Source organism: Podarcis pityusensis, assembly GCF_964106645.2.
Source record: "Podarcis pityusensis genome assembly, chromosome: 4".
Classification (NCBI taxonomy): Eukaryota; Metazoa; Chordata; class Lepidosauria; order Squamata; family Lacertidae; genus Podarcis; species Podarcis pityusensis.
This window is the reverse complement of record NC_138027.1, coordinates 57,520,235-57,533,981: the sequence shown is the minus strand read 5'-3', so window position 1 is coordinate 57,533,981 and position 13,747 is coordinate 57,520,235. Positions and strand designations below refer to the sequence as shown.

General features: G+C 38.5%; 1 protein-coding gene across 1 annotated transcript in view; it reads right to left on the bottom strand.

Moving 5' to 3' along the window:
- Positions 1-2,567: 2,567 nt before the first annotated feature.
- Positions 2,568-13,747, bottom strand: part of TRAPPC10 (trafficking protein particle complex subunit 10) — a 44,600-nt gene continuing 33,420 nt past the window's right edge. Inside the window, exons 15-23 of the mRNA XM_081003723.1 lie at positions 13,123-13,264; positions 11,611-11,769; positions 10,234-10,460; positions 9,628-9,728; positions 9,046-9,172; positions 7,808-7,978; positions 6,869-7,046; positions 6,329-6,523; positions 2,568-5,248 (exon numbers count right to left, since the gene is read on the bottom strand). Of these exons, the coding sequence (XP_080859849.1) occupies positions 5,010-5,248; positions 6,329-6,523; positions 6,869-7,046; positions 7,808-7,978; positions 9,046-9,172; positions 9,628-9,728; positions 10,234-10,460; positions 11,611-11,769; positions 13,123-13,264 (1,539 nt within the window). The 3' untranslated portion in view covers positions 2,568-5,009. The remainder of the gene's footprint in view (positions 5,249-6,328; positions 6,524-6,868; positions 7,047-7,807; positions 7,979-9,045; positions 9,173-9,627; positions 9,729-10,233; positions 10,461-11,610; positions 11,770-13,122; positions 13,265-13,747) is intronic.

Genomic DNA, 13,747 nt, shown 5'->3' with positions numbered 1-13,747 from the left:
CTCAGACAGGGAACCGAAAGCTCCCGGAGACTCGCACTCCGCGTTCCGAGCAACATTCCTCCCCTCCGCTGCCGCCCCAACCCGCGTATAATTTGGGCCGGTGGGGAGCAGCGAGGTGCAGCTCATTTAAAGGCTGCTTTCTTGAGCACTGTTTCTCGAGAGCATGCCTCGAGTCATTATTTATTATGGTTATTTTTATTAAAAAATACGTTCTTTTTTCCATACAAGTAGGAGGGTGCTTGTTTCCTTACGCTTTTATAGCGGCAGGGCAGTGGAAGCAAAACCTGCGTAATGGCTGCAAGCTGTAAAAAGTAAAGTGAGCTTAAAATGCAAAAGCGCCCACGTGGCCAGGTTTACAGTTTTCCATCAGGATTGGCACGCGGTCTTTTGCTTTTATTTCAACATGTCAGGAATGTAGCAGCTGTGCTAAGGATGAGGTAGAGATTGGGAGGGGTGTCGTTTTGTGGCTCAAAACTTAATGCACGTGGTCATCCGAAGGGCATAAGCTACTAAATCCGATGTCTAAAATTATCCAGCTGCCCCACTGGCGAGAGAGCCCAGATTTTGACTGCGGTTTTTAGAGCCATCTTGGCTCTAAGACATCTTGCTGGCTGAAGCCTAGCAGCAATGGCACTTTCTCACCCGCAAGCACGACATCTACTACTGGCGAAATTATTTTGGCATCTGAAACCTTGCCCTTCTCGAAACCCCACGGAGAACCTCAGCTTCCCTGTCAGTAAAAATACAAATTTTTAAAAATAATAAAAAAACTAGCAAATTTCTATCTTTCCGTGACATCCAAAATAAGCTGCTTCACTCTTGCCTATTAGTAAAGCCCGGAGAGGATAGCATCGCACAGTCATTGCATGGGCACCACAGCCTATTACACCCTCTCCCATAAGGAGATGATGTACACACTATTTTAGCCCTTTTTAAACACAAAGGGTCATTTTTAAAATTAATACCAATATAGAAGTGGGTCCTGTGCAGAGTGTCGTAATGACTGATACCTACATACATAATTTTATTTGTATGCCGCCTTTCCATAGCTAAAACCATGCTCAAGTTGGCTTAACATTTAAAAAATGTATACAGTATAACGAAAATAGTAACAAAGAATAAATAAGACACATCAAAAAGTACACAACTAAAGAGAACAGTTTACACATTAAATCATTAATCTAAAAATAAAGATACAAAAAAATAGTATCAGTAACACCAACAACCCCCTGCCCCGGCCTAAATAATACCCCAACCCAATAATGATGAGCTGTGTATCAGATGGAAAACTTTTGTGGATTTCTTGAGAATGGAATCTCAATCCTGGATCAAGTACTGTTTTTAAAAGGGTGCTCTTGGCACAGGTCAGAGGTAGCTAGCAAGATTTAGTTTATGAATTCCAGATTCCTACCACAGTCTGCTTTTCAGTATGAACTAGATCAACCACCTTTATACTGTCACTTTTATTTGTAGTGTACAACTAATTTTATCCAAAGTTGAAATGTAAAACTGGAAGAAAAATTATCTTTAAAGTAAATTAGTCCCCAAATGCTTATTTGGGTTAAAAGTGAATCCCAGGTAAGAAAAGGTTGAAGACTTCTATTTTAAAGAAACTTTCACACCAGTGTGAACTCTACTCCCCTCCCTGCACATTCCACTCTGCAGTACTTTTTCCAACAGTAACCATTCACAGTAGGTGGTGCTTCTGGAGAAAATCTTTCCTAGATCTGGAAGCTGAAGATCCATGTCAGGTGTAGCTCCAGAGAAACCATTCTGATGTACAATACTTCAACAAGCAGGCATTTAGCAGGTGGCTTTCTCCAAAAAGCATTGCCTTTTGAACCAGGATGTGGTAGTGCTGCTTTGGTTTGTCACCCAGTTCACAAAAGAGACTCATCATACTGCAACAGTCAACATCATTTAAAGTAGTTGCCAGAATAAGCTGGTGCCAAGTTTCATCTGCAATGACTCCTTAAACTAGGAACGACAATGTTTGCTTCCCAAAGCTCTGATACATACATAAATGCTACCCCAAATATACCAAGAAACATCAGGAGAATGTGAGAAGATAAAACTTCCTGCTAGGATTAAAAAAAAAACAGTGAAGCTAAAGTAGCTGCATGTGTTAAGCCTTGTGCACCACCATATAATTATCTTAAGGTATATTAGTACAGGCTCAGCCTGGTCCTGCAAAATAAATTAACTGAGAGCCAACAGATGCTACTAATAGAAAAGCTGCCTGAAAATAACTGATCAGCTCAGCTTAGAGCCACTTAATACCTAGAAATCTCAAACCAAGGAACATATAAAGGAAAGCTGAATGTCAGAACTGTAAGCAACTTTTGTTTAAAATATTCAAGATTTTTATTCATTTTCCTACTGGTTGGCTTTTTTGGGGGGGTTTCATTGACAGTTTATTCCCTAGGTTTCATGGCACCATTAAAATAAGAAATAAGACTGGGTAATTGTGTTTCTGAATATCCTTTCCCTACAGTTTGCTCTTCTATGTTTATATCCTCTGTGGAGTGTAACAGTCTTACAGAACTACAAGTAGGAAGTGTCACAAATGTCATTGTTGAACTTTAATTTCCATAGTAGGAGTTAATTTTTCCAGTCACAAATAAACCTGTGAAATTCACAAAAATTATACTCCTTTAACCCATTTGATAGTATTTACAAGCTTGACAGATATCTATAAATAGCATAATCCTTAATTTTTCAGATACACATATTGCAAATTGATTATTTACATCTTTACCCAGAAACCAATCCCCTCTCCATATACACATGTAGTCTCCTGAAGTAATGATTAGACTATGGTTCTGCTGCATTTTAGTGAAGTCCACCATTTCAACGTAAGCATAAAAATGTTACGGTGCTCTAAAACCAAACCAGAGAAAACACATCAACACTAACTGCTAATAAAATCATTTCTTGTGAAAGACCCAAAATCAAGGTATCAAGTTGTTCACCACATTCGAAATGTACTTTTAACATTCAAGCTGTTGTTCACAAGTATTCAATGTAGAAGGGCCATAACAAGTTTAAATACATTTTATCATTTAGATGCAAAATTGAAGTGTGTACATATCAATATTGTGTAGTCTCATTAATTCTTATAACTGAAAGAAGGTACAGAGGCAATTTTGTTGAAAAACGTTTAAGGGGTTGCATACATTTTTCCCTAACTTAATTAAAGTAAATTAAACACAAAGAGACAGTCAGCCAACCTCCCATTGTAACTTCAAGAAAAGAAGTGCCCAAATACAAGTGTATGTTTCTATTTCCAAAAAGAAAACTCAGCTTACTTTAACTTTCAAAGCCAAGTACTGGTAAATTCATGAGAAACACGGGGCTTGCTTTTTGCTCCCTCTACAAATAAAACCTCATTTGCTCTTAAGACATGAGAAAAGTAAATCAAGAATTAACAGATACACACAGTGTTGGAACACACATACCACACTTTTTCAGAATTCAAATTTGGTTTGCTACTGCCTCCTGCCTCAAAGATATTAAAAACCCATGGAAAGAACCAAGAATTATCAGTGTTCCTACAAAGCTTGTTCATACAATGAAGGCTGTTCCCCAAGAGGCTGCATATGTTGCAAGAAGAGAATTATTGTGTAAGCCAGTAACAGGAGTGAACAGCAGCTAGGATTGTAGCCACAAGTTTTAAGGAAATGTGGTATGTACAAAAATACACAGTTTGAGAGCTGGAAAAAGTTATATGCACTAGACTTATTTACAAGCTTTGATTTCCACACCAATAAAAACACATTTATTTTGTCCTTGATTCCGGGAGCAAATTATACACAGACATTATATCAGTTAAGTTTAGTTTAGATTTTTTTAAAATAATCATTTGTACAATAAATTTACAACTGAAAGTAATCAGTTGGAATGGTGTAACTGCAGTTTGCTGGACCAGAAGAGGTTCAATAAGTAGGACCTTAAATTTCCTCATAACCAGACTGGAAAAGCAGTCAAGTAATCCTTGGCTTTATTTGCTTCTTCTCAGATTACTTTAGAATAAGGTGCAAATATATATATAGTTATATGGCTCTGTAGTCAATAATAAGTTAACAGTAGTTGGGACAGGAGAAACAAATAAACTTTGGTTTTAAAAATATCAAGTGAAATATTGAATAAAAGCTATATAGTGAGACTCAATATAGTAACCTTAAATAATTTAAATATCAAACTTGGGGGAAAGCTTGTTCAGTAAAACTTTACTTCCAACTTAACCACTTATGTGCCACTTCATTACTTGCTTCCTGGTGTGTGTGTGTGTTTCTCCAGTCAGCTTAAGTAATGGCTCTCTATATGGTGTGCATTCAAGAGTTTGAGTGGGCTAATAAGTTTCATATGTATCCCAAGGCACAAAAGAAGTTAAGTCCTCAAGAAAATATATACACATATTTAAAATCCTGTTGATAGCTGTAGGATTAAGAATTACTATACAGAAATGTGGATAGCTATCCTGGTCCAGGAAACCAAACAGTTGTGTGACTAGAAAGGCACACACGTCAGTCATTAACAGCTACACTGCAAGGCTTATTGTATGTCAACCTGAAATTTTCTTTGAACAGAAATTTAATTACACCCCCCGGAAAAAAATAGCAGTTCTGGAAGCTGCCGAAAATAAAGAGAAAACTGCAGTAAGTATCCTTTATTTCACCAGCAGGATGAGAGAAAGAGAGAGAGAGAGGGAGGGAGGGAGGGAGGGAGAGAGAGAGAGAGAGAGAGAGAGAGAGAGAGAGAGAGAGAAACCCCAAAAATCATTTTACACAAACACCCTAAAATAGCAATATAAACTAGCTGACACAAGCATCACTGTACATTTAAATTGATACAATTGTCTGATGCTTCCAGGGCCAGTAAGTGTTGAGTTGCCATAGGCCTCGTTAGCGTTAGAATGTTTCAAATGAAGAACAATCAGGTTATGATCCCTTAAAGTGCATTCATTTTCCAGTCTCATGTGCATGTCCATGCACATGTACAGAGAGCTGTCATGTGACATTGACCTCCAGAATGTGATCATCCTTGCTGGGAATGACAAGGATTTGCATGCCAGAGCTGGAGTTGAAGACCTGTCCGGGTGAAAACGATTGCAGCCGAGGCATTGGTAAACCTTTGTGTTCTGCACTGGCTGCTGAATGTATGCTGCCTCTGCTCTTTATGCTGCTGCTGTCAGCTTGATCATCCATATTCTTGTCCACAGAGAGATTATCGTTTTCGATCCAACTATCTGTTTAAAAAACAAAAATGCAAAACTTTATTCCATGTGCACCTACAGTATGAACTAGAATCAATTTAGGGTTCATCACGTAGAAGGAATCAGAGATCCCTGCATGACTTGTTATTTACAGAAACACTTTTTAAAGTATGTGCTAAAAAGACTGAAGAGAGCCCAAGGCTGGGCAGCTCATGCCATCAACTCCTGAAAAACTGCCATTGGCCTGAGAGTGCTCACTCGGGGCAGTCCCTTTTCCACCTCTTCACAGGCTACAGACTTGGGTGCCCAGAAGGGGAAGCAAAAAAGGCCAGGACAGGGAGTCCATTCCATCAACTCCTGGAAGGAAAAAAGGTCTGAAACAATTCTGCTGTTTCGCTGTTACATCTTCTGTACCTCGTTTTTGTTTTAGTGATTTACTGAGTGCCCTGGTATAAGGGCAGCATATAAGCACAGTAAATAAAGCATTGCAGCGAATGGGGAAGCCCCAGCACATAAAGATTTCTGTGCACTTACTGGAACTCCCACAAGAGCAAGAAACTGTTAAATCATACTTCAAGTATCTGCCAGTCCCGGCGCATAAGAGCACTGAAAGCATTCCAAGGCAATGATTGCACATAAAGTGTGTCATGCCATGCCATCAAGCTACGGGAGAAATGGGACTGCAAACGTTCTCTATCAGCAGCCATCCCATCAGACGATGGGGGCAGACAGAAAAAAAAGGGGTGGAAGTCCACAGCCTTTCCACTGACTCTGCTCAAAAACCAGCAATATGTGACTCCTCTTTCCCGTTCCAGCTGGTCATGAGAACTATAATTAAGTGTTAGTGCCTGTTTTCCTCATCTCTCCCAATACCTTTTCTTTTTGAATTGTGTCTTTTCAAATATAAGCCTGATACTATCTCATTACTGATATTCTGCAAGCCACCCTGGGAGACCCTTCTTGCTGAAAATCAGGATAAACGTGTCTTTCCAACTTTCTCAGCTGAAAAATTCTAACGCATTTTAAACATTCATGTAAGCACCTAAATAAACTGTTCAAGATTATTTGTGTTTCAGGCCTTCAAACGAAGCATTGAAAGGAATACATTCTTACCTGCATCAAGCTGCATAGAGTGAGCAGAGTAGTGCGGGAGGTATTTAAATAGCCTAACATCAGGAAAAGGGAGGTATCCAGCAAAGAGTGGCATGACTTCCATGTGCACTTTGTGGGTTGCCCGAACTGCAATCGGCATAGATATTACCCCTGAGCTCTTCCCACAGACTGCCCAGTTACTACTATTGTCTACAACTGAAACAAAAGAGAAACCACTATTAAAAGGAAACAGTTACTGAGACCCATTTTTCATTTTGAATACTGTATAAGCCACACTTATGGGGGAACTATATAAAATGTCTGATGTAGTCCTTATACAAGCTTCATGAGATAGTCAGTGATGCCATACAAACAAAATGATTTGATGAAGATACATACACATATTTAAAATCCTGTTGATAGCTTTAAGATTAAGAATTACTATAGATTTAATTCAAGATAATTGGAGGGGGTAAATTCTTTGGATATTAGAGCTACATACACTTTTGGGTGACCTGAGTGACTAAACCACACAAAATGCAGTCCAATTCGTATGCCTACCTTCATACATTAGCTTTGTTGTGCAGTAACCATCAGATTCTGTCAATGCTTCGTCTTTGTCCACATCTAGGAGGTCTGAAAGGCGGGTGATCGACACCTCCAGTGAGCACAACGAGCCTGTTTTACAATATTCTGCCCCCAATGGGGGGGAAATCTCAGCTTTCACATTATATAATGTCTGGCAGGAGCACAATGATATTCATGGTCATTATATACACAAGGTTAAACATTTCCACAATTAAACTGATTAGGAAAGATAATCTATCAGTAAAAGGAGATTGGCAGAGGAGGAGAAAGTCTGTCTTCTACTTTTCCATAAAAAATAGGACCAAGCCACAAAAGCTAGGGCGAAAGCCTGAAAATCAACTCTGTATCGTAAAAACAAACAAGCCCAAATCGTATTGATGCTAAACAAGTACCAAACATTACATTCAACATGTGATGGCTTCCTAAAATATCATCATGTGGCAACTGCACCATACAGAGGTTGTAACATCTAGAATGGCTTGTCCCATGGGGCACTGCTGTCATGCGGAAATCTCTATGACACCACTAGCCACTATCCAGCAATGGCCCAGAAATGCCACAAGGTTGTGACAATCCACAGATAATCTGCTCTAAGCACTGCAGAAGCAGTAAGAGCCACTTGCCAAGCAGTGATCGAGTGCTCTCAATGTGGCAAGTGCCTGGCACAAACCAACCCTTCGAGTATTCCAGAATTACAATATGGAATTTAAAATTTTTACTCCTGTAAACCATTTTGAGATTGTGTGATAATGGCAAGCAGTATATGAATACTGATAAATAAATAAACATTTGAAAGCCCCACCCCCACCCCCACTCCACAATCTTTTAATGTGGATTCCTTGAATCTGCCTGCTTCCACTCTGGAAAATCTCCAACCTATCTGATCTAGCTGTCAGCGTGGCAAAAACTTACAAAAAAGTTTTCCAGCTGGAATTCGTAAGTGTACGGCTTCAGAGACAGTGAGTGCTCTTCAGAAGGTGCTGAACAGAAGTTCACTGAAAACTGGCATTGCAAAGATGAGGGAAGTTCTTTTGTCCACTTCAGTTCCCATACAAAGAATACTGCTTGCTTAGTGTAGATATGCTGAAAGAGAGAGTTATGAGTTTGTCAATAGTCACTCTGGTGTTAGCTAATAAAGAACAGAATATACATACTTAAAAAAAATAAAATTCAATAGGGGTGGACAGTGTATTCGTCAACAGCACTGCATGCAGCAACCCCTTCCCTCAAGGCTGAATAGTTTGCTCAGAACCCTGGATCCCTCACATTGGTTTTACTTAAAACAAATGTCTAGCTCTTGTGGTTGGCTATGACAGCTAACTACACACACGCAAAACTGTGTCTGTTTCAGCCCTCTTGGCTGATGCTGGGAGAAAGCAAACCACGAGGCTTGGCTTAGTGTTACAGCCAAACCCGAGATTGTGCTTTGCTTTGCTCCAAAATCATTATGCATGGCCAACAGTTGTTCTTGGATTATTGATTGTGGATTGCTGGAACCAAACAAACCATGATCCATGGTTCTGACATATTGCTAAGTCACAGGCTGTGATTTGTTTTCTCCCAGCATGAGCTGGAAGGAGCAAGGAGGAGGGAAGCAGGCATAATTTGGGTTGTGAACAGCAAAACTGGGGTTTACGCTGTGAGAATTCTGTGCATGAGTCTCCCTCCATCAATATGGCTGCAACCAACTGCTATTTGGTTTTCCTCTCACAGAACTATCTCCAGCAATTGCTATTCCACAATTTTTTTTGTGTGTAGGACTTGAAACCTGACTCCATTTTCTTTTCTCCTTTTTCTTTTGTATGGTGTTGAATATGACAAACCCCAGCTAACCAAAAATGGAAGAGAAAGTTTCTAACTCCTTCTCCTGGCCGTGCAGGAGCAAAATGTGGAAGCAAAGTAGCATGTGAGCTAGGGAGGAAGCTAGGTTCAGTTATGTTTTCCTAACAGTTTAGTGTGGCGTTCAAACACAGTCAATGAGTTCCAATTAGCTGAGGTTCATAATGCTTTTTCTATAAACTTTTGGGGTCGGGGGAGGGGAACAGATGTGAGAAACAGATGTGATGTTTGTATATTCGTAACATGTATGAATGTTGAATTATTTTAATAATAAAAATTTATTTATAAAAAAAGCAAGAAAGAAAGCCTACCTGTTCAGCTTTGGAGTTTAGAGGATCAAGACTTAAATCTGTGCAGACGCCAGAACTTTTAAGACTACTGTCAGATAACTTAAAAGAGATATCTGACATGTTCTGCACGCAAACCTGTATGTATTTCCTAAAAATAAAAAGGAAAACATATTTTTTAATATTGCAAAGAGCCTACTTTGTCATGTATTGTATTGTTAGATCTATCTATCTATCTATCTATCTATCTATCTATCTATCTGCTAAAGGCTTAAATAATAGAGAAAAAGAGCTCTACATATTCATAGCACTGTTTAATCATGCTAAAATTACATTTAAATTAAACAAACCACTATATTCCAAGTCTAGATTATGTTTTTATGTTAGTCTCCCATTGGAAAAGGTGAAATTAAAAAATACTCTACCATATCACTATGTATTTGTACTCTCAAGTAAGCAGGTATGGCATTGATTTATGAAGCACAAAAGGAGGGAGAAAACAGGCCAGGTGTTCAAAACTCCTTGCCCATTCATATTGTTGTAAACTGTAGCTGTAATAAGACATATCTTTATGATGAATTAAGAGAGAGACCTTGAGAAAGTTACCTTTTGCCTGCTGATAACAAGGAATGTTTGGCTGTAAAGGGTATACTGAATGTAAGTGCAATAATGGTGGAGTAAATTGACCATGGACAATCAATGGTTACCTGCAGGCAAGACAGAATAAAGTTATTCAGGTTATTATTGAAATTTTAATTTTTCTAATTTCAAATAGTTGCAATATTTCTTAAGAAGTGTACCCTTTATTGGGAGGGGAAATAAGAACATAAAACAAAATCAGAGTATTTTTTATACATTATTATTTTCTTGTATTTCTACAGTCACTGCACACCAGGCACATTTAATTTGCTTTAGAGCAAGGTAGCAAAAACAGGAATGAAGTTACAAAGAATCACCTTTTTTTCAGGAGGTGCTGTTTTGTGTATTTCAAGAACAAAAAACTGTGGTTAAAATGTGTTTTTGATGTAGCTTTTGTTCACAGAGGAAAATATCTTTACATTTTACAATATTTTACTGCACAGCTTTCTTTTGTGGTCCCAAAGAACACAGCATTCCTCTAATATTCTGGGTGTAATAAATCAATTTACCATCTCAAAGGAAGTAACTACTTTAACAGGGCTATAAAGTATTACATTATTCACGCCAACTTACTTTTTGGTCAATTGTAGCCATACGATTGTAAGACGTCTCCTCTTTGCTTTTTTTCTGAAGCTCTTTGCTAACCAGGTTCTCATTCTCCAGCACACTTACTGAGGTTGATGGTAAATACAAGACTTCGAGTTCAAAGGCAATCACGTGATAAGCAGGAGCCACAGGTAAGCTGATGCTTGTGATTTTCTCAGACGACTGGATCATTAGAGATGCTTCCGATGCCTTTTCTACAATTGCATAAAATATCAATTAAACTATAATTAAGAATAATCACTTCACTCCAAACACATGGTATTCCTCAAAATAAAGTGTGGCATTGCCTCTAAACCAACAAACCACACTGGGTTTTACTGTGTGAGGTAACTTTTGGGGACTCTCAGTAGGGATGAAGAAAAAAGGAAACCACACAAGCCATGGTTTACCTTATACAGTTAACACAAATCATGGCTTGATATTTGTCTGAATTAACCCACTAGGTAACTTTTTGCAGGTGTTATAACATATTCCTCTAATGCCCTTTCTTTGAGACAAACATGATCTCAAGACTTTGGCCACTGTACCAAAGTCATTATGCAACCCAGAGACTTACATGGACAGCACACAAGAAGTTTGTTTAGTGGCTTTTCTTAAGCAGTTCTCTATAGCAGCATCCGCAACTTTGGTGCTCTTCAGATGTTTTGGACTACAAGTCCTATCCTATCTAGCCATTAGGCCATGCTGGCTGAGGATGATGGGAGCTGCAGTTCAGGAACATTCAGAAGACCAAAGGTTTCCCAGTCCTGCACCACAAGAACTCCACTTGGGCAGAGTTGGATATATGCCAGAATATTTGAAGAACTTTACCTATTTGGAAGCTCTCATAACAAATTCCCTTTCTTAAACACTGATGTTTACGCCATGGAACAGAAAGCTGCTAATAAAGAAGTGCTTAGAATGGTTTTGATGCACACTTCTGAATCATGGCTATGACTGTCAACAAAAAATTAGTTAGCAGGGAGGGTGCCGATAGAGAAAGTTAATTTATATGGTAACCCTTGGGATAACAACTCTGCTTGGAATTGATAAAAGATTAAACTGCTTCCAAATATATTTTTCCTGCCATATGTTTTCAGACTGCTGTGCAGAGAATCAGAGAACTAAAACATCAGAAGCAGCTATTCTGCATACTACATTGTAACAGATTTCTTGAGGTTGTGATCAACGAAAGCTTAAACCTATTACGGTAAAACAGATTTAAGAAGTAAATATAAAATTGGAGGCTAAGTTCTTACACCTACAATTACCATGCAGCTCCTATAGCATTTCTATATCCTGGCTGCAGGAAGCCCTCTTTCATCAAAATACTAATATTAGTATAATAATACCGAAACTACATACCCTTTGTGTTTGAGTAAATCACAGCTTTACTCTCTGGATGGTACAAAATTGGCATGGCATCAGCATTACTTAGCTGGAGTGCATCTCCATTCTTTATGGTATAATGGCCAGTAGTCACTGTAAATTTTACCTTCTGAGGAATCCCAGCCAAAAGGCTGTCTGGAAAAAAAATGAAGTAGTGGTGAAGAGAAACAATTAATTCTGCTGTCTCAGAACAACCACAATGGCTACATATGGATGATTAAATCTTGGTTTATACACCAAGATTGCTCCTGCTTTGCCCTTCCCTTTGTGCAAGCAAAGGAAACGTGTGCTAGCCATTATGTCCAAACTGAGAATCTGTGGTTGATAGCTAGCCAGAAAGCCAAAATATAAAACCATGGTTGAAACTTGGCTTCCAGATCTTGGCTTGGGTCCATGTGTCCTGTCTACATGCATAGATAGATAGTCAGATAGAGAAAATCTGCAGTGTTATAATAAAAGAAAAATAATAATGTCCTTGCAACAAGGCCTGGGAGCCACATTCTCTCTCTAACATTCTACAGCTGCTTGGAGCAGCTAGTAACTAAACCACAGCATGCTCAGTTGTGCTGCTGGACCCACGCATATGTTGGTTTGTAAATTGTGGACCAACCCACAAATCGGTATGCTGAACCGTGTATGGCTCTGAGGGGCAGGGGGAAAGGGTAGCTTCACTCCCAGAGGAAACAGGAATCCTTCAGCATCCCTCCTTTTTTGCATATTAATCATCAAAATAATTATGTGAAATGCAAACTTCACTTCCTCTAAGTAGGGAAAACCCTACAGAGAATTTTCAAGTTGGTAGATTCAACTGTGGAACAAGTTCCGCAGCAAGAGCCTTCACAGCTAAGGCTGTATTTCAGCATCTTCCTTGATTGAGAAGCTCTTCTAAGTAAATGAGAAGTTCAATAGTTTCCTGCATTGGAAACAGCCAAAACAAACTCCCCAAAACTGAGGAAAGCCAGGCAAGACAAGGCACGCGTTCCACAATTTTTCACAACCCAGAATGTACTCAGATATTGCAACAGATATTGTAGGAAGTTATTTGGCAAGAACAGTGGCTCCAGCAGCAAAATCAATTAAAAGTTTCCCTTGGCCTCATTTAAGTTGAACTATGTAATGTACATTTATTTCCAAAGCACCAGGTGCATGAATGTCTAATTACTCAAGATTTATGTAGCTGTTCTGCAAGGTTACGAGCAAACCATTTCCAATGGCAGCTAGCTGACAAACTTTATTAAAAAGCTATCTAGGACTGCCCTTCAATAAAACTATCAAGGCAGTGCAAAAACACATTACACTGAAATTAGATAGTGTATTTCAGAATGTTAAGCATTTGTATATTTGACTCTTGTGGCAAGTTAGATACTGAGAATTTAGTCCTCCAAATTAGTTCATAAGTTGCAGAACATATTTCAAACTGGAAAGTACCTAATTTAGACACGTAGCAAGAGAAATTAACATGCATAGTTTCAAGCAAATTTTACCTACCAGTACATGGCTCCACTTTTAGCTGTGGCTCCTGAGAGTAAACATCATACTGCACTATTGGGTAAATATGAGGAAGGGCAAACTGCATTTTGCCCACTGAAATGCATAACTGCCTGAGTGTGTATGTTCCAGGATCCTTGCCCTATGAGAAAAATAAAAAACAATATTCTTTAGGGATCTCAGTTTTACCAGGTGATCTGACAGAACATTTCAAATTTCTGTAAATCACCTGGAGACATATGTAGAAGCCAGAATAATAATAATAACAATAATAACAATAATAATTTGCATACAGGAAAAAATATCATTAACATCTTTCAACACCAGGTAAAAGACCTTACTTTTGCTATTATGCTCTGCTGGGCCTTAAACAGGTCTGCTTTGAGTTAGTTATGATACATGGATTTTCTTGGGCATATGTGTGTTGCTTTTCAAATTGTATTGAAATTCTCATTGATTACTATTATCTCTGTACTTAATTCTTTTATTTAGTTATTTTAAAAAATGTGGTTTTTTTATACTGTGAGTACCTTGAGTCCCCTGGAGACTATTTTCACTAGGAAATATTGAATAAATGGTAATTACTATATTCTTAATATAATCATATACTCATGCAAAACAGGCT